This window comes from Peromyscus maniculatus, chromosome 9, assembly GCF_049852395.1.
Source record: "Peromyscus maniculatus bairdii isolate BWxNUB_F1_BW_parent chromosome 9, HU_Pman_BW_mat_3.1, whole genome shotgun sequence".
In the NCBI taxonomy this organism is placed as follows: Eukaryota; Metazoa; Chordata; class Mammalia; order Rodentia; family Cricetidae; genus Peromyscus; species Peromyscus maniculatus.
The window spans coordinates 119,567,119-119,594,819 of NC_134860.1; the positions used below are offsets into that span (position 1 = coordinate 119,567,119).

The 27,701-nt window shown below is 48.0% G+C and overlaps 1 protein-coding gene across 3 annotated transcripts in view; it reads left to right on the top strand.

Moving 5' to 3' along the window:
- Positions 1-1,594: 1,594 nt before the first annotated feature.
- LOC102905888 (putative mitochondrial import inner membrane translocase subunit Tim8 A-B) overlaps positions 1,595-27,701 on the top strand; it is a 29,335-nt gene continuing 3,228 nt past the window's right edge. Inside the window, exons 1-2 of one of the 3 annotated variants that reach the window (XR_001578221.3) lie at positions 1,946-2,355; positions 22,144-22,468. Coding sequence is in view for 2 of the 3 variants with exons in the window: in XM_015997502.3 (XP_015852988.1) it covers positions 2,032-2,325 (294 nt within the window). In the remaining variant the exon portion in view is untranslated. Of the gene's footprint in view, positions 2,356-22,143; positions 26,871-27,701 lie in introns of those variants that run through there. The other 2 variants (XM_006978774.4, XM_015997502.3) reach the window with 2 other exon arrangements.

Sequence of the window (27,701 nt, forward strand, 5' to 3'; positions counted from 1 at the left end):
TTCATGTCCTCAAGACAGAGTCCCCTTGTTAAATGGTACCAACTAAGAAGCCCAAGAAAGGCAAGCTATTATGGAATGCCCCCTCATACTCTGTACATCAATTATTCACTCAGTAAGCATTTCCTGAGTAGCCAGTGGGAGTCAGGTACGCACCGTGAGCTCACGTGTACGAATGTGATTGCTAAATGCCGGTGTCCATGCAGATCCATAAGCAGCAACCTGAAAAGGCCAGGCAAGGCACACCAAAGGGAGAGAACAAAATACTTATTCCAGCCAAAATGAGGAGAGCCACCCAGGAAGAAAACATGAATTCTAATTGCCCAGAGCAAGTGTTCCAAAATGGTACCCAAAGGGTCTGGGTTTCACAGCGTTACAGATTTCCACCGGGAAGAGCTGGGCACGTGGCTCAGTGACAGGGGGCTTGTGCATGACAAGCCCTGGATTCAGTCACCAGCACTGCAGGAAAAAATAAAGACTCGGATTTCTTGATCCCTGGCAAGTGTGATGGCATTCAGCTGTAACCCCGAACTCTATGGGGCAGAAGTGGAGGGTTAAGAATTTGGTAGCAGCCTAGGCTGCCTATCAAGTTCAGGGCTGGACTGTGATCCATCGAGTTTCTGAAATAAAATAAAACATTACATTTAAGAGGAACGAGAAGGGGAACGGGGCAGCTGTGCTGGTAGTAAAAGCCTGAGTTTCATTGGCCGTCACGGACACTCCAGCCAACAGTAAAAAGGGTGTGGGTGAGAGCATTTCCTACCTTTATGGCATCAAAGTCTCCAAAAACCTGTCCAACTGGGGTCTCTTGTCTTGTATTTCCTCCAGATTGAAAACTTTATGACCTCATTCTTGTGACATTTTCTTAAAAAAAAAAAAAAAAAAAAAAGCCAGGCGGTGGTGGCGCACGCCTTTAATCCCAGCACTCAGGAGGCAGAGGCAGGCGGATCTCTGTGAGTTCGAGGCCAGCCTGGTCTACTGAGTGAGACCCAGGACAGGCACCAAAACTACACAGAGAAGCCCTGTCCCAAAAACAAACAAACAAAAACGGTGTTTGCTTGAATGTATGTTTGCGACCACCTGCATGCCTGGTGCCGACAGAGCTCACAGACGGTGTCTAATCCCCTGGAACCGGAGTTACAGGTGGTTGTGAGCTGCCATGAGGGTCTGGGAACTACTTCAGTCTTCTTCAAGGGCAGCAGACTCTTGAACCATCTTAAGCTCTGAACCATCTCCCCGGCCCTCTAGTGACATTTCAATCCTTTTTTTAATTTCTCATTTTTGACCCAAATCTTCCTGGGTTAAAGAGCTGAAGGTCCAGTGGTCGTGTTCCACAGGAAGAGGCCAGGAGCAGAGGGGCAGGTGGCAACAGGAGGGCAGGCGGCTGAATCACACACGAGTGCACGGTGTCCATTGGTGGGGCCATGTCTTTTCGTTCCGCCCCCAGTTTGGAATGTTGGGACACATAAAAACAGAACAGACAAGGAGCCATCTAGAGTCCTGGCGTGAGAGTGCTCCTTACTCCTGCAGACGGTCCTCCTGTGCTGTGCTGGAGCCTGGGAGCCTGGGAGCCTGGGGTGAGGATGATGAGTCTGGTCCGCGGTGGACAATGAGGAGACACTGTCATCAGTTAGGACCTGGTAAAATGAGGTCCAGCTAGAACTAAGAGCCCCTCTGTAGGGCTTTTCTTTCTTTGCAATTCTAACTCCAGTCGAATTTTATCTTCGAGAATTTAAGCCAGCAGGTTTAGGATAAACCACATGTCACGAAAACACATCTTCTGTCGATTCGATCATCGTCCTCTTCATCTTCCTTGATCTTGACGGGCATTTCATAAAACCATCAGCTTGATCGTTAAAAGATTTGGAAAGCCTCACAGGGTCTAATAGTGTTAACACTTCAGAGTCTTAGAGTCGCTGAGGCAGACGGCGCGGCCTGTGGGATAGGGTCACAAAGCTGGTAGTCCTGGGGCAGCCATGGCACTTCCGGTTCCTGTTCCTAGCCGGGGCACTTCCGCCCGTGCGGCTCGTTGGCATGGAGGCCAGCTGGTCTTCCCCGGTGAGCCCCGTGGACGCCGCAGACCCGCAGCTGCAGCGTTTCGTGGAGGTGGAGACGCAGAAACAGCGGGTGCAGCTGCTGGTCCACCACATGACGGAGCTGTGCTGGGAGAAGTGCATGGACAAGCCCGGGCCCAAGCTGGACGGCCGGGCCGAGGTCTGCCTGGTGAACTGCGTCGAGCGCTTCATCGACACGAGCCAGTTCATCTTGAATCGACTGGAGCAGATCCAGAAAGCCAGACCGCTCTTCTCCGAAAGCCTCTCTGACTGATCTCGGCCTTTCCCTCCTTGGAAAAGGAAGGTAGGCCGGGAGATAAGCTCTGAGGGGAAGGTGGTAGAAACGGCCCCGGGGGCACAGGTCCCACTTCATCCCAGAGTTAGGAAAGATTCATCTTTTTGGTGTTTGTGGGGCGTGAGGGTCCTGGGGGTTTGAGTTATTCCTTTCCTTTTTTAGGTAGGGTGTCACTATGTAGTCCTGGCTGGCCTGGAATTTACTCTGTAAACCAAACTAGCCTGGAACTCCTGCCTCTGCCTCCTGAGTGCTAGGGTTAAAGGCATGCACCACCATGCCTAGGGATACCAGGAACTCTGATTGTGTTTTTATTTTAATTTTTTATTTTATGTGCATGTGTGTGCTTCTATGCGAATGTAAGCCACATGAGTGCAGTGCTCATGGGGGCCAGAAGAGGGCTTCAGATCCCTGGAGCTGTAGTTGCAGGTAGTTATGAGACACCCAGTATGTGTGCCAGAACCGAACTGGGGGTCCTCTGGGAGACCAGAAAGTGCTGTTACCGGCTAAGCCGTCTCTCAGCCCGTGGGTTGTGTTTTAGATGGTAATCTTGTGAAAGTGACTGGCAGATAAGTGGAGGGCTGCATAGATAGGTATATGTGAGGCAGGACTTCTCTCGCGGTCCCCTTAACTGCCCAAGTTTGGTAGTAGAACTGCTTTCCGTAATTTGGGACCACACAGGTAAATCCCCACTTGTGTGGGTTCATTTTAGATGTTATATTATGGCAGATGTGCAGCCAGGCTTGATGACACATGCCTTTAATCCTAGCACTGGGGGCAGGTGGATTGCAAGTTTGAGGTCAGTCTGGGATATATAGTGAGATACTGGATTTTTTAAGGGTTTCTTAAGAAATCAAAATGATCATTACAATTATGACTGAAAACTTACAAGATGTATCTGATTCTAGAAATCTCATACCATTTTGGAACATATACTAATAATACATTTATACAAATACAAGTCTCTCGAATGTTCAGGTGCCTTCTAGAAATCTCAGAGTTTTTAAGAATTTGATTTGGAGATATTTGTTAAAAAGATAAAGGAGTTTAAAATGCTTGATAAGTGTTACCAATCAAAGTCACAATAAAAAAATTTTAAAAGGGGGCCAGTGAGATGGCTCAAAAGGTAAAGGTGCTTAGCGACCTTCATTTGATGCATGGAGTCCACATAGAAGTGGACAAAGAGAGCTAACTTCACACAGTTGTCCCCTGACCTTTACATGTGTGCTGTGACATGCATGCACCCCAAACAATAATAACTAATTTTTTAAAAGTCTTAAAGAAAATAAGTTTTAACAAAAGCTTAGCTCTTTCAAGATGGAGAAAACTTCCGTAATCAGGACTGAGTGAGAGAGCACAGATCTCTTGAGTCTTCGTTCACTAGGCTGCTCCTCAGTCTGAGGTCCACTGGGAGATAGGAATTGGTACACAGAGATGGGCTTATTTAGAGTTTGGGCAAGAACTGGGCAGAGAAGGATTCAGAGGTTATAGAGAAGAGAAATCCAAGGCTGGGACACAGGTGACAGGTTGGCTATGAGATAAGGTGCTGTCAGGGTACTGGGTTATCCTCACAGCTGAATGGGGTGGTCTCGGCTCCATGGAAAAAAGACTCAGAGGCACCTTAAGAGTGAATTTAGCCTTTGGCAGCTCCAGCCTGGAAGGACTGAAGCACTCTGCCTTCACCTAGGGCATTTTCATTTACTCTATTTACAGTTTAGCCAGTTAATTTCTGTACCTTCAAAGCAACCTAAAAGGAGCTCCCAGAGATAAAATGCCAAGTGCGAATTACTTGATTTCTCAGGTACCAGGGTTTTCTGGTTTTCTGAACCAAGTTTTGCATAGGCCTTTGATCCTTGGGGGACTCTGTGATCCTTGACTCTCAGACAAGATTCACATAGGGCGATAAGAGAAACAAGAGGTGTGGTTAGACAAGAAGGATTAGGGCTGGGTGCTGCTCTCTGGAGCCAGGCCAGGAGCTCAGCGGGATGCAGCCACAGTGGGGTGCCCTGGAGAAAGTTTTCTTCTTGTCCATTCCTCCTTCTTGAGGGCTTTGGATGCTCTGCCATCTCTTGACGGACTGATGAGAAAATCCTGAAGTATGTCTGTGCCTGGAAGAAATAACAAAGCACGTGTAGAAACGGAGGTCAGAAGGCACCCAGTGAGGTCACCTCGGGAACTAGGAACACGGCTCAGTCATCGACAAACTTGTTGCCTTTTTGCTCTGCTGAGAACCAGTGCCTGTCTGGTGGCTCTCATCAGTTTCTAACTCCAGTTCCCAGGCCTCAGCATCCTCTCCTCACCCCTGGGCGCATTCTACACACATGATACACTTCCATCCTCATAACAGGCTGGAGAGATGACCCGGTGATTAAGAGCACTGGTTGCTCTTCCAGAGGACCTGTTTACATTCCTAACACCCACATGGTGGCTCACAGCCCTCCAGAGCTGCAGTCTCAGGGGATCCAGCACACCCCCTTCTGGTATCCATAAGCACTGCACACACATGGCAAACAAACATACATGCCCTTAGAACACCCATACACATAAAATAAAAATAAAGGTTAAAAACTGTACATATAAAATAAATATTTAAAAGGAAGGACCCTGTTCTTTGTGACCTCTCAGCTTTGGTTACTTTTGGAAGGGCTGACCCAAGAGAGTCCATCTTTCCCTCCCTCCCTCCCTCCTTCCCTCCCTCCCTCCCGCCTGTCTCAGAGTAACAATGGACATACTCTCCCTTGGAGCACTTTACTAAAAACATATCCCCATATTTGTAACGTTCTTTATAAGACACACCTCAGTTTCCTCACAGACAGTGGTTTCTCCTCTTGGAGTTTCAATCATAACCCTTAGCAGTCCTGTGCCAGCACCTTGTACAGACCAACTTACAAAGTCTATAAAGTATGTGCTGTTTTCATAACACCCTCAAATGTGGAAACAGACCCAGTATATTTAAACTTGTTTAAAGTAAAAAAGCAAAATGTTGAAGTATGTAAAATTTTAACCTATGATCCTGATGTTTTGTTATTTTTGACTTATCTAGGAATGACCCAGACCTCAAATGAAAATGACTTAACCTGTTATAGATGCTTCTATAGTTGTATTGAGACAGGCACTCGTTCGTCCTGAACTCCTGGTTCTCTTCCTCCACCTTCCATGTGCTAGGATCATAGGCAGGTATGCCACACATGGCATTTAATTATCATAACATGAACTTAAAGATGAATAAGCTATATAAACCTGCACATTACCATTTTTCAGAGTTACTAAGATTTAGGAAGGATTTAGGGACTGGCAAGATGGACTAAAGTTGTTCCTTGGCAAGCTTAACAACCTGAGTTCAATCCTGGACCCAAATGGCAGATTTTGCAAGTTGTCTTGTAGCACAAAAAAAATCTAGTTGGTCTTATTAATAAAAACCCAGAGTCAGATATCAGGGTGAAAGCTGAAAGATCAGAGAAGCAGAGCAGCCAGCCACTAGTTCTTACCTCTGCACAATCCTCAGCCGAAAAGGACCCCAGCTCCTGTTCTCTCCACCCAGCCATATCACTTCCTGTCTCCACCCAGCCATATAACTTCCTGTCTCCACCTCCCTAGTGGTGGGATTAAAGACATGAGATCCCAAGTGCTGGGATCAAAGGTGTGTGCCACCACTGCCTAGTTCTGTTTCTGATCAATCTTATGAACTCACAGAGATCTGTCTGCCTCTGCCTCCCGAGTTCTGGCCTCTGTGGCTACCCAGTGGCTGGGTTTGCACTCTGATCTTCAGGCAAGCTTTATTTGTTAGAGCATACACAAAATATCACCACACTGTCCTCTGACCTCCACACGTGGGGTGTGTGTGTGTGTGTCCATGTATAATAAGTAAGTAAATGTAAAGAAGAGAAAAGTGTTTAGGTTAACTTTATTAAGTTCCCTTTTTTCCATATCAATGAGGTAACAAGTACATAACCTACAAACACATGTATAGATAGAAGTTTACATGTGCACTTAAGATACACATGTGTGCATTCATATACTAAATACAGATAAAATCTCACCACTTTCATTCAGGGTTTGCCGCTTGCTGGCTTATCATGGTCTTATATCAGTCTTTTCATTACATTTTTCGCCCCAAATTATCTGTATAGCCAGGCGATCCTAAATCTGCATTTTAAAGGTAAGACTTTTTGTTGAAACAAAGTACAAAATGTACATCCTAAATAGATAGAACTTGGCCCTAACTATCACTGTTTGCTTGGAAAAGAAGAGAGCACACCAAGGCCCAGGCCAGTTAAAACAGCAAAGGGGAGAAGTGTGTAGGTTTAAGACCTTTCCCTATAGTGTGAGTCTGCCGAGAGCGGGCACCAGCAGAGAAGAAATGGTTCTCAGCTCTGTTTTAGAAAGACTTCAGGAACAGGGAGTTACAATGTCAGAAAGCCACACTTGGAAGCTTAGTTGAGTTGAGAAACATCATCCTTACAGCGTAGGTCGCTGCATTACCTTCCTGGCTCCAGGGCACAGCCCTTTGACAAACAAGGCACAGAGCACTTTCTGTGCATGCTTGGGCCAGCTTTGGAAGGCACCTATATTAGTTATTTTCTGTTGCTGTGACAAAATACCATGACCACAGGTGATGTGAAAAAGAGTTTATTTTGACTCTGGTCCAGATGGGAGTCTATAGTGGCAGGAGAAGCATGACAGCTGGTAGATGGAGCAGGAAGCGGAGTGATCCCATTTCCAACTGTAAGCACGAAGCAGAGAGAGGGAAGAGAACCGGAAGTGGGGCAAGGCTATAAACTCTGAAAGTCCACTCCTAATGATGTGCTTCCTCAGCAGGCCTCCCCTTCTAAAATCCCATTGCCTCTGCAAATAGTGCCATCAGCTGGGGACCAAGTGTTCAACTGTCTGGGCCTGTGGGGGGCAGTCCTCATCTAAATGACCAAAGCATCTTTACACATGTTAAAGCAGCTTTTCTTGTTTAACTTTTCTTATTTTTAACTCTGGGTACGTGTGCGTGTGTGTGTGTGTGTGTGTGTGTGTGTGTGTGTGTGTGTGTGTGTGTGTACGTGAGTGCAGGTGCCTGAGGAGGCCAGAAGGGGTCGCCAGATCCCCTGGAGCTGGAGTTGCAGGAGCTGCTTGACATGAATGCGCAGAACTGAACACAGGCTCTCTGCAAGAGCAAATGTGCTTTTTACCACAGAGCCGTCTCTCCAGTCCTCCTCGTTTTTACTTACTGCAGGCTTCAGTCATTTTAGAAAGAGGACATCAAGTCTAGGGAGATGACCATGCAAGACATCCTGAGTTCAATTCCCAGAACTCATATTTTAAGAAAAAAAAAAAATACTGGCAAGACGTATTGGCACACACCCCTAATCACAGTACTTGGGAGGCAGAGGCTGGTGGATCTCTGAGTTTGAGGCCAGCCTGGTCTACGGAACAAGTTTCAGGAGAACTGTTACATAGAGAAACCTTGTCTTGGAAAAGAGAGAGAGAAGAAAAGAGAAAAAAATATTGTACATGGTATCAGCAATAGGGATGTGGCAACATGTAGTTCCCTGGGGCTTGAAGCCAGATAGCCTAGCCTAACTAGTGAGATTCAGGCCAGAGAGACTCAAAAAAAACCTAACAAAACAAAACAAAAGGTGGACCTGAGGAATGACAGCCAAGGTTGGACCCTGGTCTCCACACACATGCTCACGTGTGTGCCCGCCCCCAACACACACAGTAAGACACACACACACACACACACACACACACACACACACACACACACACACACACACACACACAGAGGGAACACCTCACGGGAGGGGTTCTGGAGCCTTAGGAGGAGCATCCTGGAACCCTCGCTCTGGTGCCTTTGTGGTCCTTGGGTGAGGCAGCTAAATTCGGGGATGTCTTCTGAGCTCCAGGCTGAAGTGGAGCCCAGAGGAGAGATTAAGGGAGCGTTGACAGAGTGAGGTAGGGATGTAAAGTACATCTTGCAGGAGTCCAGGTGGGCAGACTGGGAGGGCTGGCTGCCCAGGTCTTTGTTTATTGTGGCTTTTTTTTTTTTTTTTTTTTTTAAGGTTAAGATGGAATCAGAGTGACATGGGGTTCTGGGAATGAAACTGGGCCTCCCGTGCAGAAAAACAGTCTTTTCCTTCCCAGGCCCTCACAGTGTGCTTAGTGGAGAAACGGTTGTGGGAAGACAAGATGCCACGTTGTGTGAAGTGGAAGGCAAACCCGTGTGGGGAAAGCCCTCCTTCCCCGGGTGGGTCTAGGGCCTTGTTGGGCAGGTCACTTAGCAGGGCTTTGTGCCTGGTAGGGTCACAGGTGGCAGACAGATGGACGGCCTGAATGTTAGGGTCTATATTGTAGGTGGGAAATAGCAAGCCGGGCTTTATTGTTGTTGGTTTACCTCCTCTGCCTTTCTCAGCTGAGCAGAAACTACCCAACCATATTTTATTGCCACTGGTTTACATTTTAGTTTTGGAGCTAGAAGGTATTTGGGGATGTCCCACTACGTAATGAAAGGCTAATGCTGTTTTATCTGCCAACTTTGCATTTTGTTGATCTTTGCTGCGAGGACAGCATTTGAACACACGCCCGCCCCTCTATACACACTGCCAATTCCCTAATTCCCTGCCTACCCCGACATCTCCTTTCCCGAGGACTCGGGCGTATTAAAGGCAAGCCCCTTTAAGCACCGAGTTGTTACTCCGGCCTTAGCACTCACATTCTTATAAGAGGGAGGGCGGAGTTCCTCTCTCTCCTGTAGCTGCTTTTCAGGTATTGTCCCTGCCTAGTTTCCTGTTCCTGGCTGTCCCCGCGGGAGCAGACGGCAGATGAAGCAACAGCATTCTGGTGCGTTCACCGCCAGCAGATGTGCAGTGCTGTGCAGCTTTCCTGGAAGGGGGAAACTGCAGCAACAAGAGGGAGAAAGTGAATCGGGTTGGGGGGGGGGGGTGTCGGGCAGGAGGATGCAAGAGAGGAAGTCCTGGGGTTCCCTACGAGGAGGAGACCCCATGCTCGGTCAGTTGAGAAACTGCTCTAGAAGCCTTGGGTGAGAGTGGAGAAAGAGGTGGAATTGAGTAGAAAGATGCTGGACTTCGTTTGTTTACTCAGAGCCAGGCAAGTGATTCCTGCTGGAGGAGAGTCTCTTAAAAGGGTTTCCATGGCAATCAAGCAAGGATTTGCGTGGTGAGGCGCTGTCAGGAATTACCAAAGCAGAAGCTATGGACCCTGGGTCAGTAGATTGACTCATCTGAAATTTAGCTTTTGGGTCCCTTTGAAGAAGTTGCTAGTCAGTGATTGGTTCACAGCTTTTATACCGGCCTTTAGCAGCGACTGCAAACTAGGTTTATTCTGGACAAATGAAACTACAAAGCAATTCCCTGGAGTCTGAAGGCTTCAAGTGCTTAGAAGACCTGGTGAGACCCTTTACCAACGGGCTGAAGCCGGCCGCTTGGATGATGGTCTTTGCTGGTCTTTGGGAGCATTGGTGGTGCACCTCTGCCGTCCGCAGCGGGTCAGAACAAGATGTGGCCAGAGAGGCTGGAAGTCCTCAGCGTTCACCCTGAGCACTGCCCGCTGGGCTCTCGTTGAGTGCAGGAGCTGACCCAGCATTCCATCCAGTCGTGTCCCCCCGCCCCTTTGCTCTCTGTTGTCATCAGCGCTCCAGTCTTTGGTCTACCTCCCTTTGGGTGTTTAAGACCTTGTAGGTGGCCCCCAAATGGGCCTCTTGTTGTTTTGCTGTGGAGGGAGTTGAGGCTCCTTGTGGGTTGCTTGAGAGACCCCTTGGCTCCTGTAGCTTTCCCTTCCGCCACCGTGTGGGACGTTGTTGACCACGTGACATCTCCTGAAAACAGTGAGGACATCTCCTCTCCAATGACCTTCCTCTTCTCAGAATGTCTACTGGTTAGTCCACCCCCTGGGGTCTGTATGGCCCTTTGATTTGAGAATTCCCAACTCCTGTAATCCCTGGGTCTAGACAGACAGTGGAGGGCTGGCCTTTTAGTGTTAGCCTCTGGTTTGGGCCTCCGAAGTTTGGTTAGTGAGCACCCAGAATATCCTTGTCTTAGCTTCTTCCTCTGTTGCTGAGTCGTTGATTACCTGCCTGAAGTCCTTCCTGTGGGTGGAGGTGACTGGTACACGTGATGGCTTATATTAAGGCCCCTGGTCCCCAGATGTGACCCAGTAGATTTGACACCATTCTATTTCCATGATATCCCATGACCTTATAATAGACAGACAGGCAGTATGTGTGGACTATGGGAGATCTTAGCCTCAGAGGGCCACTATACTGCCAGGGCTCCCTCCCTGGCCTTCTTGTTTCCTCTTATTTATACTCAGAGCATACTAGTCTAAGTTACATCTTTTGTCCCTTCATAATCCATTGTCTGCCTGACCGCAGTTAAGGAGATATCTCATGGGACAAGTAAATAAGGGCAGTTGAGATTTCCCAGCTCCTGGGTCCACAGGTAGAAAGGCTTGTAGTTAAGGGCCACCTCAACTACAGGTGAAGGGAAATGGAGTGCAAGAGCCCCTGGTTAGATGGACGGTAGCCTTAGAGGGCTTGTTACACACGTGAAGTATGGGTGCTGGTGCATTGTGGACCAAGCATGCCAAAGCAGCCATAGCCAGAGGAAGGAGAAAATGAGCAGATAAAAAAGCCTTGGGGCCTGTACATCTGGGGGATAAGGGCCTTGAGCCCAGGGTAGTGAGGCTAGTGCACTTGAATGATCAGCGCCATCCCTGAATAATGAGTGTAACCATGCTACTTTTGCTCTGCTGGCTCTAAATTTCCTGCCTTTGAGTAAGGGCATACATTTTCCTTCTGGTGTATCCTGATTAACTCTGCACACATTCTCTTCAAGCAACACAGCCTTGCTTGCAAGTAAGTCTTCTTTGGCCTCTTCCACCTGATCAGATGCCCCTTTCTACCCTCCCACAGTGTGTCTCCATGTTAGTGGACACTAAGTGACCACCTTTGGTCAGGTGGAAGCCACTTACGGAGGTGACAACTCCCACTCATTGCTGTCCCGCCAGGCTTGACATCGGCTGCTGCAGAGGATAATTAACAGAAGAAGGCTTGGGAATGGGCGCTCTTCCACACCTACCTGCCTTCCACACCTGCCTGCCTTCCACACCTGCCTGCCTTCCACACCTGCCTGCCTTCCACACCTGCCTACCTTCCACACCTGCCTTCCACACCTGCCTGGCTTCCACACCTGCCTGCCTTCCACACCTGCCTGGCTTCCACACCTGCCTACCTTCCACACCTGCCTACCTTCCACACCTGCCTGCCTTCCACACCTGCCTGCCTTCCACACCTGCCTACCTTCCACACCTGCCTACCTTCCATACCTGCCTGCCTTCCACACCTGCCTGGCTTCCACACCTGCCTACCTTCCACACCTGCCTGGCTTCCACACCTGCCTACCTTCCACACCTGCCTTCCACACCTGCCTACCTTCCACACCTGCTTGCCTTCCACACCTGCCTTCCACACCTGCCTACCTTCCACACCTGCCTTCCATACCTACCTTCCACACCTGCCTACCTTCCACACCTGCCTGGCTTCCACACCTACCTACCTTCCACACCTGCCTACCTTCCACACCTGCCTTCCACACCTGCCTACCTTCCACACCTGCCTGCTTTCCACACCTGCCATGGAGTCGTCTACTGAGCACCTGCTCTGTACCTGGGCCTGAAGAGAAATAGTTGTAGTTCTGAGCCATGAGGTAAAATGGAAACTGAGAAACCTTCGAGCCGTAGAGAACTATGTGGAGTGTGACATGAAAATGGCAGCTGGGGGTGGGTGTCAGGCCACCTGCATCCCCAGCAGAGTCACCAGGCAGAGGAGCAGCATGGAGACTCCTGTCTGCTGAAGCTGGAGCCCAGAGGCACAGAGTCACCTGTAGTCGTCCAGGCAGCTGTTGACGTTGCTGAGACCCAGACCAGCCTGGGGCTCTAAAGCAGATGCTATTAAAGAAACCAGACGTGGCCACCTCCCCTTTACTACCCACCATGAAAACCAAGCCAACTCTAACTCGTCACCAGTGCTTAGAGTAGAAATAGAAACTAGGCAGAGATGGGCTGCCTTATTTCTAGTGTCTGGAGCCTTTGAGTGCCTGTGAGCTAGGCCTTCCAAGCAGAAGGCATGCTCTGTCTTGAGAACCAGGGACTGCGACTGTAGGCCCTCAAAACCAGAGGCTTTGTTCTGAACTGTGATAACGTGTGCCCGAGGGCTTTTAAAGCCAGCTCTAAGGCTGGACAAGGGACTTCTTGACTCTAAACTTTCAAGCCAGGGGCTTGATTCTGGGTCTTCAGTGTCAGAAGTTTATCATACTGGGCCTTTACCACAATGTCCCCCTTCCAAGCACAGATGTCAAATGCATGTCCCTTGCCCTCTGGTCACTCCATGGTAGCCAGAGTTGATAACCTAGCAGCTTCTGGAGTCTCTCCAGTGGCAGCTCACACAATGGCCTCTTTCTTAAAATGTGATTAAAGTGTGTGTATGTGTGTTGGGTGCGTGTGTGCCATGGTGTGTGTGGGGGGGTATAACTTGCAGAGTTCTGGGCATTGCTTGGCAGCAGGCACCGTTATCCACTGAATCGGCCCACTGGCCCTGTACCTGTCTCGTCCGCAGTATCTACCCCCGTCCATCTCAGCCCTTCAGAGTCTAATGCCTGTCACCCTTCACTGCCTCTTACCTCCTCAGCGCAGGAACCCACCAGGGCATGACTGGGGCTGGAAGCCATGGAGTTTTATCTACTATTCAGGCAAGCAGCTCAACATCCACTGTGCCTGAGATGAACGCTGTAAGTTAGCAATCCAGATCACTGCTACCAGGGCTTCCTATTGCAGCACTGGGGTGTAGTGCCCAGAAGAGCTGTCTCTCAGGGACTGACTGGAAAATGCAGCCCAGGAACATGGCCGACATAGCCAGTTATGACTACACCAGCTGCCCAGACTGGAGCAGGCTACGATAGGCCGCGTCATCTGGAGCAGCCACAGCTGTGGTGCTTCCCGTATCTGGAGTCGAGTCTTCACTGAGTATCTGCCGCTCGAGTAAAATTGTCGCTTATTAGTGTGACAACTGAGAGAAACAGTGTAGGCTGAGCTGTTTGATTGACACTCCTCACAAAAACGGCGTAGCTGAAGCTGCAGTTGCCAGTAACTCCTTGATGGCCTCACGGAGTTTCAGGAACAGCAGGGGCGATCCTCATACCTTAGTAGGGAGACAACAGCAGTGGCCCCCAATCTCAGCCTCCTTTCCTGCCCATTCTGGGCAGTTGCAGGCTTCCACTCCTTATTTGGGAAGAGTTTGTAATAACAACAACAACAACAACAATAATAATAATATAAAGTAATAACAATAGGAGGAGAAGGAGCAGAAAAAGAAAAGCCAGGCATGGTAGTGTACTCCTATTGTACCAGGGAGAAGCTGGGGCAGGAGGATTGCTGAGAGCTTAAAACCAACCTGCTTTACAGAGTGAGTCCGAGGCCAGGACAGATTAAAAAACATTTTAAATAATACATTTTTATTCTATGTTCATTGGATGAACATGTATCCATCTTACATGTATGTCTCTGTGAGGGTGTCAGAAACTCTGGAACTGGAGTTACAGACAGGAGTGAGCTGCCTTGTTGGTGCTGAGTATTGAACCCAGGTCCTCTGGAAAAGCAGCCAGTGCTCTTAACTGCTAAAAAGATGTTTTTTAAATGTGCTTACTATAAAGACCTAACATGAAATTTAAATTCCCAGGTAAACCTTGCCGAGCAGTACTTAAAACCCAGCCGCATGCCCCCAGGGGTTTGGCTCTGTGCTGGGTTGGTTTTTCTTCCCTGCACTCGAGAGAAAGTGGCAGTTTTGTCCCTGTTGTTACTTCTCCTTCTCTGTCAGTCAGTAATTTTGAAAAATTCTGTTTGTGTTCAAGTCACCAAACAGGGCAAGAGCCAAGAGAAAAACCCGCCCTTGATTCTGCCTACAGACCAGCCCTGTGTGTCCACCACATTAACAAAAGAGCAAAGGGAGATGCCACATGAGAAGTTCAGATCAAGATGACAGCTGGGAAAGTTTCACAGGAAAATGCCCCACTGAGAAATTTAGTTAGGAAAGCAGCTTCTGGGGAGACCCTGGGCTCGGCTCAGTGGCTGACCCTGAGCTCTCTCACCCCCCATTCTAAACTTACAGAGCCCACACACACAGGGTGGAGTCAGCATTGGACGCACTTGTGGGGCAGGCTTTGGGTAAGGAAGCCTCACATCTCAGGCCGCACGGTGCCTGGCTCCAGCACCAGGAACCGGAGGCTGTTTGGAGTGAACACATTTTCTTTCTTTCTTTCTTTCTTTCTTTCTTTCTTTCTTTCTTTCTTTCTTTCTTTCTTTCTTTCTTTCTTTCTTTCTTTCTTTCTTTCTTTCTTCTCTCTCTCTCTCTCTCTCTCTCTCTCTCTCTCTCTCTCTCTCTCTCTTTCTTTCTTTCTTTCTTTCTTTTTTCCTACAGCTTTCCTGTCAGAAGAGTTCAGCCTCAAAGGGGTATGACAGGCTTTGGGACACACTGTCCCAAGATATGGCATGCTAGCATCTGAGAAGGCCTGAGAAGGAAGGTCACATTTAACATCCCTTGCTCCTCATCCTTTAGCAGGTCAGAAAACCTTTATTGGCCCTGGGTTCTATTCTCAATATTACATAAACTGGACTTGGTGCTTCACACTTATAATCCCATCATTTGGTAGATGGAGGCAGGAGGATAAGAAATTTAAGGTCATTCTTGGCTACATACGAAGTTGGAGGCCAACCTGAGCTAGAGACTGTCTCAAAGAAAAAAGCAGTGTATATTCATTGTACAAAAAAGGATTCCATAATGACATCTTAATATATGTATACGTGCATGTGTGTGTGTAAGACACACATATATATATGTTTATATATATATATTACTCTTTACCCATAGTAGCCTCAAATTATTCCCTTTCTACTCTTGTGTCTTTTTAAAGTTTACGATTATGCAAACCTGAGAAAATAGGTGACATTTGTCTCTCTGAATTTGTTTTATTGCATTTAACATGGTGATCTGTTTTATCCATTTTTTCTGCATGATTTTCTTTGTGACTGAATAAATGCCATCTCATGTGTACACCGCACTTTTCTCCATCTCTTCACTCACTGATAGGCAGCTAAGTTGATTCTATAACTTGGCTATCATGAATGGGGCCATGATCAACAGTTGTGTGTAGTTACCTCTCCTGTATACTGACTTGGCTGATTCCTTGGTTAATACCCAGGAATGGTATTCTTTTCTTCGTTTTGAGGAACTATTGATAGTTCTCAAGTACAATTGAGCAAAAGGGGATGATATGATTCTGTCTAGACTCTAGACCCATCTTGGCCTCTGGGGTATGGTGGGATGAAGGCGTATGACCTATTTTCAGGCCAGCAGGATGAGAGAATTCTCTTATGGACAGCTCTCTTACAGAAAGGAGAAGGGAAGGGCCTTTCTCAACTGCCAAGTTGCCATATTTGGGGTGTCACAATATGAGCCCTGATAGATGTGGGTGTCCGTAGTGTTAATAGTTGTGGTTCGTTCACTCATTTTATACTCACTAGTTTCATCCTCTACTTGGATATACTAGCACTTATTTTTTTATTCTCTGTTTGATAACATCTGAATTGCATCTCATCTGGGGCTATCACAGTGAGTGGTGCTACCATGAACATTCCTGTCCTATCATTGGGCAAACACACACACTCATTTTCCCTGAGACAGCCACACTGAATTGCTGTGCTCTGGGGCATGTTTCGGTTCAGCCTCTAGAGGCTTTTAAAAGCACTAAGAGAACCAGGTGTGGTAAAGCACACCTTTAATTCCAGTACTCAGGAAGCAGAGGCAAGCAGATCTCTGTGAGTTCAAGGCCAGTTTGGCCTACATAGTGAGTTCCAGGACAGGCAGGGCTATGTAGAGAGACATTATCTCAAAACAAAAACAAAAACCCAACAATCCTAAGAGAGAAAGTATTTTAAAACTCAAAAGTAAGAAAAGAAAGTAGAGCATGATGGATATCATTGTAATCCCAGCACTCTGGCAGATTCAGGCAGGTAGTGAGCTCAATGCTAGTCCAGCTATATAATAAGACTGTCACAAAATTGATCAGTGTTTTTCCAACAGGGCTTTTCCCTCTATGGTTGTATAGTTTAGACTTTTTTCAAAAATAATTGAGAGTTGGAGAGACGGCTCAGCAGTTAAGAGTTCTTGCTGCTCTTTCAGAGAACCTGAGTTTGGTTCCCAGCATTATATCCTACCTGCCTGTCGCTCCAGCTCCAGGAAATCCAGCCCCCTCTTCTGGCCTCCACAGGCACCTGGACACATGTGCAGACCCTCACTCGCACGTACACACACACTCATAACTCTTGGTGTTAGAGGAACGGCTCAGCAGTTAAGAACACATCTGCTCTTGTACAGGACCTGAGTTCAGTTCCTAGTGCCCATACTGGGCAGCTTACACCATCCATAATTCCAGCTTCGGGGACTCAGCACCTTCTGGCCTCAGACACTTGCATTCCTGTGCACGTACACAAGTACACAGATAGTTTAAAAAGTAAACATTTAAAAAATGACAATAAAGATAGAGCTCAGTGTTAGAGCATTTGTGTGAGTGTTTGCGAAGCCCTGGGGTTGGCATCTGGCGCCACCACAATTATAATAAAGATAATGATAATGATAACATGTTTTTGTGGGTTTTTTTAGTTAGGATCTCAGTTGGAACCATAGGCTGGCCTGGAGCTTATTGTGTAGCCTAGGTTGGTTGGCCTTGAACTCGTGTTGAATGAGCTACTATCCCTGGCAATAATAGTAATTAAAAAGTAATAATATTGAGAGGCTGATGTGGTAGCCCACACCTGTACTCCCAGGAGGCATCCTGAAATACATATTGAGATGAGAGCCTGTCTCAAAAAAGGGGGAGAATATAAATATGTGTAGTTACTCAAACTTTGCATTGAAATCCACAGTAAGTTTAATTTTTAAAATTGTGACAGTATATACGATACAAAATTTACCATTTCATATAGTTATACTGCGTTTGAGAACATCTTCATGGACCATATTCAGAAAAAATTTAAACCAGGTGTGGTGCCTCTCACCTGTAAGCCCAGCACTTGGAAGGTGAAGACGGGAGGATTCCTGGGAGTTAAGGACAGGCTGAAGGATACCATGACGCCCGTACCAGCCTGGGCTAATGAGTGAGATCCAGTGTCAAAATTTTTGTGCTATTTTAACCAGTTGGGATTTTAGTGTCATATTCGTGTTTTCTGAAAAACAAAACAGACAGCGACACAGAATGGAAAGAAAACCCGTTCTCAGCGTCGGGGCTGTCCTAGAACAAAAGAGTGTGCCAAAGGACAAGTGCCTCAGACATGCCAGTGATGTTCCCACCAGGAGCTTGAACAGACCTTGACATGGGCTTCCAGTCCCTGGCCCATAGTTTACTGATGATAGAGGAGGGCCATGCTCTTCTGCCTCAAGTCCAGCAGACTGCAGAGGGAGCTAGAACGTGGTACGCTCTTCTTAATCTTGGCTGTGTTCACCCAAGGGTGCCCCGTTTGACCCCGTCTGCTTTGGGGTCAGCCAGGAATAGTATAAACCTAGAAACTTAAGAGGAGCTGGGGAAAGGACCTGTGGTTTGACATTTTTCAGATTCTTTTTTGTGTGTATGTGTGTGAGAGAGAGGGAGATGTGTGTGTTTCAATAGTGCTTTTCATGTGTACAGCTCAGCAGAGGAAGAACTAAAATAGAAGGGGCCCAGGGAGGAGAGGTGCTGGGAGGGGCGGAAATGTGCTCAGAACACTTGATGATCTCCAAATCTAGGGCTCTGGAGGGCTTTGGAGGGGTGGTTCAAGAGCAGGTCCCCACCCCCACCCCACCTGGAACTTTCCCAGGCTCTATCTAGCCTGACTACAAGGTCCCCACAGCTCAGGGAGACAGGGGATCCTTGGAGACTAGGATCTGACTTTAGGAGCCTCCTGACCACCAGCAGGGCCTTCCTGCAGCTTCAAAAGGCAAGCTACACCATGCCACCATCCCCTCCACCACGGGTGAGACCAGGGTCTCATTTTGATCAGAGGAGGGTGTGGCAGCAAGGTGGAAGGGGGCAAGATCCCGCAAGGTGGAAGGGGGCCAAGATCCCGCATCTTGCTGTGCTCGACAGCACTGCTGAGTTCATCACACTGCAGGTTTCTTGGGGACCAACGTGAGTAGAAAGAAACAGCCAGGAGGTTACTGGGAGAGGGCCAAGACACCCTTTTCCCTTAGCCTCTCTCTCAACTAGTTCCCTGACTAAAAGTGCCTACCTTTCACACCCCCACAGTGCTACCCACTGCCCCAGGGTCTCTGTTCCTCGTCTGGTCACTCTTCTACCTTGTGTGACTATGGCTGAGAAGGCTACAGGGGTCCCCACTGTAGCTTAGACTCTGTCACATCAGGGGCTCTTCCTTCAGACACCTGCTGTGGAGCATGATTACCTGGTCATCTCTTCTCCCATGGTCTGAGACTTGTAGAGACAGTCCAGATGGATGCTGCCCATTTCTGTCACCCAGGACCTGAGTCAGTGGGGGCTGGGAAGGCAGGAAGGGATTGGAGCGAAGGTAGGGGCGGGAGGAGGAAGATGCAGAACCGAGAGAGGAGTGGGGAGGGTGGGGTCCCCAGAAACGAGTAGTTCCCTCTGGCTTTGCACCCTTCCCACCACTGGAGACATTCAGTGGATGGCTTCAAGTGTCCACCAGCTTCCTTTTAGTGCTCTGGAAAGCACATCTCACAACCTCCACAGACACGTCACCTATATAACTGTAGTCCTGAGGGAAATGCTAGATGCCCCAGGGGAGGGTTCTGATCCGAGTGAGAAGAGTGTCTGCTCAGGTGTTAGTGCCAGGGGAGACCATATGAGGACCAGCAGCCCCAGAGCGAGCTGTCTGACATGGTAGATGCATCCTTCACTTGAGAAGCATCAACTGTCTTGTTTATCCAATATTCTCAGGGTACCTGTTTGAAAGTGGACCCGATTCTACCCACACCAGTGCACTCTTCACGTGTGATTTGTACTTTCAGCAAACGTAAAGTTGTCCCTTTGTCACCACAGTCTGGTTCTGGAATACTCCCCTCATCCCCCAAAACTGCAGTTGCTCAGTTCTATTCCAGCCCAGAGTGGCCTTGTCTGCACATTTCTGATGCACAGAAACATATAATTTGTAACTTTTGGAGTCTGGCTGCTTTCACGGAACGTTATTTTCTTGAGGCGTATATTATTGCTGAATATTAATCAATCTCAGGTGAGTGACATCAACAGAGAGCTTGATCACCAGAGAGGGAAGACTAAGAAGCAGAGCAGGAGTGGTAGGAGAGAGCCAAGGGCGAGATTTTCCTCACACTTCGCAGTTCTCCTCCCCCAGCTGGGCCCCACCTCCTGAAGTTCCGGGTATCACCCCGAATGGTGTCCCCAGCTGGAAATCGCATCTTCAGCACAGGAACCTGTGGAGTCATGTCGTATTCCACCCTTGGTGCTGTCCTGGAGTGTGAGAGCTGTTGACTTTATTAACCCTGTGTCCAGACACCGCTGGCTCTCACAGTCCGCCTCCAGCTGTTGTCTTGGACCTTGGAAGCACATCCTTTCATCTGCAGCCATGACAGCATTGTGTCCTTGTGCTTTGGTGCTCCTTGTCTTATTTTGCTACATGGGTGGGGGCGTAACTCCAGGTGCAGAGGAGCAGCCGTGGCAAGGACTTCACCCCTACATGCTTCACGGTTAAGTGTCAGTTGTGATGGACACAAGTGTCTGCAGGCACCCTCGGGCCGATCAGTCACGTGGCTTTCTGTGCCTGGAGTGCTGAGCATTTTATCAGTGGTCAGCTTTATCCAGTGCTTTCTTGTCTAGATGACTAGACACTGACAGATTCTCTGATGATAGCCTGCACTTTATTTGTTGATTGAACCTGTTTGTCATAAAGCACTCGTCTGTGTTTAGCTCCCAGACTTGATGAGAGAACAATTTTACAGGAACTAGAGGCTAAATCAGGTCACTTACACAAAGGCAGCCAGTGAGTGTAGAAGAAAAAAAGACAGTGATAGCTGTGTCCTGGCCTCAAAGAGGACCATCAGTGGGGGATCCCAATGGAGAATGGTCTTCAAAGAACCACTGACCTTATATAAAATGGGGGGAAAAGAATCTTGAGAAGAAGTCTAGGTGTGTTTAAAAGAAATGATTTGATAAACAGCTTGCAGTGATCTGGAGTCTGAGGAGACTCCAGAGTGCTGCAGCAAGACAGGACAGGATCTGAGGTGGAGCTAAATTTTCTAGAACAGAGAGAAGCAGCAAAAGACTCAGAAAGGATGAAACCAGGGAGACTGAGTGTGAAGTTCCTCTTCATCATCAGCTTGGCTGGGTTCAGAATCCTGGAGACACACCTCTTAGTGTGTCTTTGAGGGGGGTTCCAGATAGGTTTAACTGAATATGGAAGACCTGCCCTGCATGTAAGTGCACCCTCCTGTGGGCTGGGGTTCTGGACTGAAAACAGATAGAGGGGTGGGGGGAGAGGATGTCAGCTGAGCACCAGGATTCATCTCTCTGCTTCCTGACTGCGGAATCAATGCAGCTTCTGCCTCATGTTCCCCCACCCACTTTCCTGACGCCGTGGACCACATGTCCTCACCTGACCTAGAACAAACCCTTTTGTCCTTGTTTGTCAGATGTTTTGTTACAGCAACAGGAAAGTAACTAATACACTAAGTGAGCTTGTGATGAAGGAGGAAAAGAAGGGGGATGAACTCTGGCCTGGGGCAGGAGGAGAAGGGAGGGATGAACTCTGGCCTGGGGCAGGAGGAGAAGGGGGATGAACTCTGGCCTGGGGCAGGAGGAGAGGAAGGGGATGAACTCTGGCCTGGGGCAGGAGGAGAAGGGGGATGAACTCTGGCCTGGGGCAGGAGGAGAGGAAGGGGATGAACTCTGGCCTGGGGCAGGAGGAGAAGGGGGATGAACTCTGGCATGGGGCAGGAGGAGAGGAAGGGATGAACTCTGGCCTGGGGCAGGAGGAGGAGGGGGATGAACTCTGGTATGGGGCCTTTTGGTATCTGGCATCACTAAATCCTATGCTTTTGAGGTTCTGGTTGTGGCATGCACATCTCAATAGTTGCTTTTTTAATTGTTGAATATACTTCTAGAATTTGGAGTTTTATCAACAGAGAAGGAAAATAAAATGAGAAGCAGAGCTACACCTAGAACAAGATGCTTCCAAAGGCTTCCTCCCAATTAGCTGCTTCCTCTAGCCAGGCAGCACCCACTGACACCCAAATGTGCCTTCATGTTATGAATCTGTCAGTTAATTATTAGCCAATCACTTCCCAAAAGACCCACCTCTAAACCATACCTTTAATGTATTAGCCTTTGGGGAAGACCACATTATATCAAAACTATACCAGGTGCTTTGTTAATGCTAGTATCTCAAAAGACTGGATATGTTCATTGCTACTTTTAATCATATGCTCTGAGACCTACATTCCTGCGTATCAGAAAATATCCTGGTGGTGAATCCTAAAGATCTAGCTCCACGCAAATGACAATGTCCTGTTGTGGCCTTCGGTCTTGGCTTCTCATATCCTGCAAACACCGCTGAGCACCTTGTGTGTGTTGGACCAAGGACGAACACAGTAGACACTGCCTGTGGTGGAGGAGGCACAGAGCAGCTCATTCAAACTGCAAGTCTGCGAGTCACAACTGAGAGTTAGGGGTGGATGGAAGGGCAGACGTTTCTCATGGGCAGTGACATTTGATCTGGCTTTTTCAGGATCTACAGAGAAGCATGCACAAGGACACAGGACTTTCCTTTAACCAGAAAAATCCCACATCAAGAACATGTATACCTCAGCGTAGAGTTCAGAGAAGCAGAAAGCAGAAATTTCCCCTGGCTGTGGGGTTGAAACAGGAAACTACCCAGGAACCCTCTGCAGACAAAACTGGGGATTCCCAGCTCCCAGGACAGGTGGACGGTTTTCACAAGAAACATTCTCCATGCGGCTTCCACCTCTGCCCTGGCCTCTTGAAAATGGAAGCTCCGAGAGGCTACCGGGTTCTCGCCGGTTTGCAGTGAGACCCTAGCATGTGTGCCTGAGGTGAAACTGCCACTGGGAATTATTCATAGGTTGCATAAAGAAATCTTTCAGAGTTGATAAGGAGCAGTCATGTCTTTCTGTACTTGACAGTACAGTGCCTGCCTTCTGGAGACAGAAGGTCGTCACTGCCTTGAGCAGGTGGAATGCCTCATACCTGGGTTGTTGAGGTGTGAACAATGTTGCCTGTGCCCAGAACCACACGTGTTGGTCCAGGGCACTGTAAGGTCTTAGCTGGTGCTAGAGCTACATAGGTTATGGATTCCTTCCCTCAGAGGGGACCTGAGCTAGAAGGACAAGCCTCATATTGGTAGGGGATGGGTTTCCCTGATCATTAAAGGAGAAGTAGGATTTCTACAGTGTTTCTCTATTACTTCTAGGACCATTACAGGTTAAAGTCCCAATTCCAGCAACCTGAGAATGTGTATAGAAGGTCAAGTGGGCGGAGCCTGGTCTACTGGACTGATGCTGATGTTCAGAGGAGGAGATCAGGACACAGAATGATGGCAGAGACCCAGGAAAGGCAGCCTCAGAGGAGGCCAGCTCTGCCTGTGTTTTTACCAGGGGCATGCAGGCTCCAGAGCTGTGAGGAAAAGCATCTCTGTGGTGGAAGTAGCCTGCTCTGTGGTACTTTGTTACCCAGCCCAAGCAGATGAACACAGCTCTCAATGGACACCCACATTCTGTTACCACAGGAGTAAATGTAGATGCTGGCCAGGAGTCATTGGTTAGAAAGGCCCTGTCACTCCCCAGGGGTTATTTCAGTATTGGGTGACCTGGCAGCCTACTGGGGACAGAAAGTGGGGTTTCAGAGTTGGTTTCCCAGCAACCCAGGCTCTGCCTGCTGATGTCAGCAGCTGCCTTACAGTAAACACAGTTTGTTGGGGCAGATTTTGCCTGCCCAGAACTAATCTTCATCAGGTTAAATGGCTCATGGCCTCAGGGACATGAGTGGCTTTTGATGTTTAAAGAAAAAACAACCCAAAGCTCAAACTGTAACTTGGTCTTTTACCTGGTTTATTAGACATACCCCATTGTAGTTGGACCTTTTTGTCAGGACCGCAGGCTCCCCAGTAATGACACAGAGACTTATTATTAATTTTAAAAGCTCGGCCATAGCTTAGGCTTGTTACCAACTAGCTCTTATAGCTTAAATTAACCCATTCCTTTTAATCTACGTATTGTCACGTGGCTCGTGGCTTTACCTGTCCTCCAGCATGTCTTGCTTCCTCTTCGTCTCCTGGTGACCCCCTTTCTTCTTCCTAGCATCCTGTGTGCCTGAAAAATCATGCCTAGCTATTGGCCATTCAGCTTGTTGGCCAAGTACTTTTTTTTTGTTTTTGTTTTTGTTTTTTTGAGACAGTGTTTCTCTGGTGTTTTGGAGCCTGTCCTGGATCTCTCTTTGTAGACCAGGCTGACCTCGAACTCACAGAGATCCACCTGGCTCTGCCTCCCAAGTGATGGGATTAGAGGCGTGCACCACCACCACCTGGCTATGGCCATTCAGCTTTTTATTAAATCAATCAGAATGACACATCTTCACAGTGTTCAAAAAGATTATTCCACAACATTCTATGGTACAAAGGGAATAATAAAATGAGTCAGTTTGGAGTCTCAGGCACTTGGCAACCAGACTTTAGGCTTCAAGTGCATTTTGCTTACTGACTGGAAATATGCAGAGGACTCTGGAAGGGCCTGTGGGAACTCTGCTCACTTGCCCTTCAGCCCCAGCTGGGCCCCGCCTTTATGAGTCAGAGCCTTCCTCTCCCACCTTCCACCAGAAAGTTCTGGAAACCTGTTGGTTTCCAACAGAGTTGCTGGTAGCCGCAGCTCCTTGTGAAACTTGAGTTAGATTATACTGCTTCTTGGTGCCACCTGCACTGTACATTTTGTGTTTTTCCTTGCTCAGCTTGCTCCTTTTCATTAAAGAGTTTCATAAGAGTGAACACTAATAACCACACGATGGAGTCTGTACTAGGCTGTTTTGAAATTTCTTCTGCCAATGCCATTAATCCAAAACTCAGGTAGATTTTTCAGACAAGGGCAGAAAGCAGCCACATTCTTCACCAAATACCACACACAGTCTCTAGGCCACACACTAACATTCTTCTCTGAAACCTCTTGAGCCGGACCCCACAGGCACCACTGTCTTCTATGTTCTATTAAATGGCCCATCAAGCCCCACTTAAAGCATTCATCTGCTTTTCTAATCCAAAGTTCCAAAGTCCACATTCCTCCAAACAAAAGCATGGTCAGGCCTATCACAACAGTACCCCACTCCTGGTACCAACTTCTGTCTTAGTTAGGGTTTTATTGCTGTGAAGAAACACCATGACAACAGCAGCTCCTATAAAGGAAAACATTTAACTGGGGCTGGCTTACAGTCCATTATCATCATGGCAGGAAGCATGGTAACTTTCAGGCAGACACGGTGCTAGAGAGGCAGCTGAGAGTGTCCCATCTGAATCCACAGGCAGCAGGAAGAGACTGCACACTGAGCCTGGCTTGAGCATCTGAAACCTCAAAGCCTGCCCCCTACTGACACAACTCCTCCAGCAAAACCACACCCACTGCAACAAAGCCACACCTCCTAGTAGTGCCACTTCTATGGGCCTGTGGGGGCCATCTTTATTCACACCACCACCCCCTCCACGCAAGACTGTGGCTTCTTCTTTACTCGCATGTCATGTTCATAATGCTCTACACACTGAAATCAGAATGAAGATGTGCCGATGACTCAATTTCTTGTCTCCTCTGATCCCACACATCACACTAATTTGTATCCAGCCCAGCTAGGACTAGCTGTGATATATCCGAACTTGTTGGATCCCTGGAGCTGGAGTTACAGGCAGCTGTGCACTGAACTTGGATCCTCTGCAAACACAGTTCATGGCTCTTAGCCATGGAGTCACCTTTCCAACTCCAGGACGCTGTTTTATAGTTTTATGTGTATGACTACTTTGTCTTCATGTAGGTGTGTGTATCATATGTGTGCCTGGTTCCCATAGAGGTCAGAAGACATCAAATCCCCTTGGACTGGAGTTACAGGTGGTTGTGAGCTACCATGTGGGTGCTGGGAATCAAACTCAGGTCCTCTGCAAGAGCAGCCAGTGCTCTGAACTGCTGAGCCGACTCCAGTCCCTTAAGACAACCCTGACTCTAAAGGACATTCACACTCCTTATAGAAGGGTAGAATGGACCGTGGAGGTGGCTCAGCAGTAGATACTTTCTTTCACCAGGCCTGAGGATCTGAGTTTGGCTTCCATATGGAAGAAGAGAACTAATTCAACAAGTTGTCTGTCCTCTGACCTTCCCTAGGTGCACCATGGCAAAACATGCCCCTTCCCCTGACAACATTAAAGGTGAAAAAATAAAGGGTGGGCTGTTACACAGTCATAAAGAAGAAAATACACACTGTGGCCAAAGTCAGCATCCAGTACAGATGGAGTCAGATCTGTCACACTCGACTGCGGGCATGCAAGGAGATACACCCCAGAGCACCCAGTGGCCACTCAGCTCTCTCACAGAAAGTCCCTTCCTCAAGCACAGCCACCTCTGGCAGCCTTACTCTATCAAAAGATGAACCTCTGGTATACACCATCTTGTCTCACACTTTGTGTTGCTCATAATATAACCTGCTGCTCTTTAAAACTGCAGTCAAGGAGGCATCTCAACCTCCTTTGGGGCCCATGTAAGCTAGACCTACAACGTAGAATTCCTTGAGCTGCTAAGCCCAAGGTTTTTCACTCTGTTACCCGATTAAAGAAATACAATGGCTTTGGTTTTATTCTTGCTGAGGTGGTTTTTGTAGTGGGGCTTCACATTAGGCCTTTCCTCGGGCCACAGTTTCACGGAACTCAAAGGCAGGCAGCTCACCACACAGTTACCTACTCCTTCCTTCCTATGCTCGTATCAGCCAGGGCACCCGACCAAGCGTTCCTGGGCTTCCTGAAGGGTCACGTGGCTGAAATTCATCCAATCCATGATAGTTTTAAAGAAATAGCCATGCAGACACTTCTAGAGTCCAGCAAGGCTCCAGTGTGTCTCGGTTTGGGACACTGTCCCTAGTTTTCACAGCAGAAGTATGAATGGCACCCCAGCTGTGGTGGGTGGCTCTTCAGAGCATACTAGGCAGGGATCTTTTGACTCCTCAAGTCTTCTGCTGATTGGCCCCTCACCCCAGTTCTGTGCTGATAAGCCTAGCTACCCTTCCAGGGCATGGGGGTGGGGTGTCCTTGTGTACAGTGTGTGTCTCTGTGGTGTGAGGATGCCTCAAATTGAGACTTGCACAGCTCCTCCTGGACTAGGTCTGCTTCTCTGTAGTTTTTCCTCACTATGGTTTTGCCTTGAAATACATTGAATATCAAGATATATTTGTGTGTGTGTGTGTGTGTGTGTGTGTGTGTGTGTGCGCGCGCGCGCGCCAGGGCAGGTGTGCATGGTCACAGCCTAGCAGACCTGCAGTTAGCAGATATTGTTGTGACAGATAAAGTCTGGCCTTTAGAATCCTGTACAAACAGAAATGAAGGCTCAAAATAAACATGAGGTACCAAAGAAAGCAACTTTAAATGTCTCCAAGGGATTGGCTCTCTCAATATTTTGGGTCCTTCATATGCCCCCTGGTGGTCGAAGGCGAGCATGACAGTGCCACTGTGGGAACGCAGCAGTCTCCTTGGTGTGCAGGTGAGCTGTGTCACTGTGACTGGCTGACTGTCGTCATGAGGATGATGTAATATTAGCCTGCAGCCTAGCAGTGTGCTAGGGAAACCCATTATAAACTTTCTTTCACAAAACAGTACAACAGGCTGGGCGGCTGGCTCCTCGGTTAAGAGAACCTTGTGTTCTTGTAGATGACTTGAATTTGGTTCCATGCACCCACCTGGCAGTTCACAGTCTGTGACTACAGTACCACCTGACTCTCGTTTTCAGCCCCCACATACATGTCTACATAGTACATATACATGTACTGAACATGGGTGCTGCACACACATGGCACACAGATAGACATGTAGACAAAACATCCATATTCATAAAATATAATTTCTTTTTGGTTTTTCAAGACAGGGTTTCTCTGTGTAGTGCTGGCTGTCCTGGAACTTGCTCTGTAGACAAGCCTGGCTTCAAACCCAGAGATCTGCCTGCCTCTGCCTCCCAAGTGTTGGGATTAAAGGTGTGTACCACCACCGCCCAGCTAAAATAAATTTAAAATCTTTTAAAAAGTGCTCTGACAACTCCA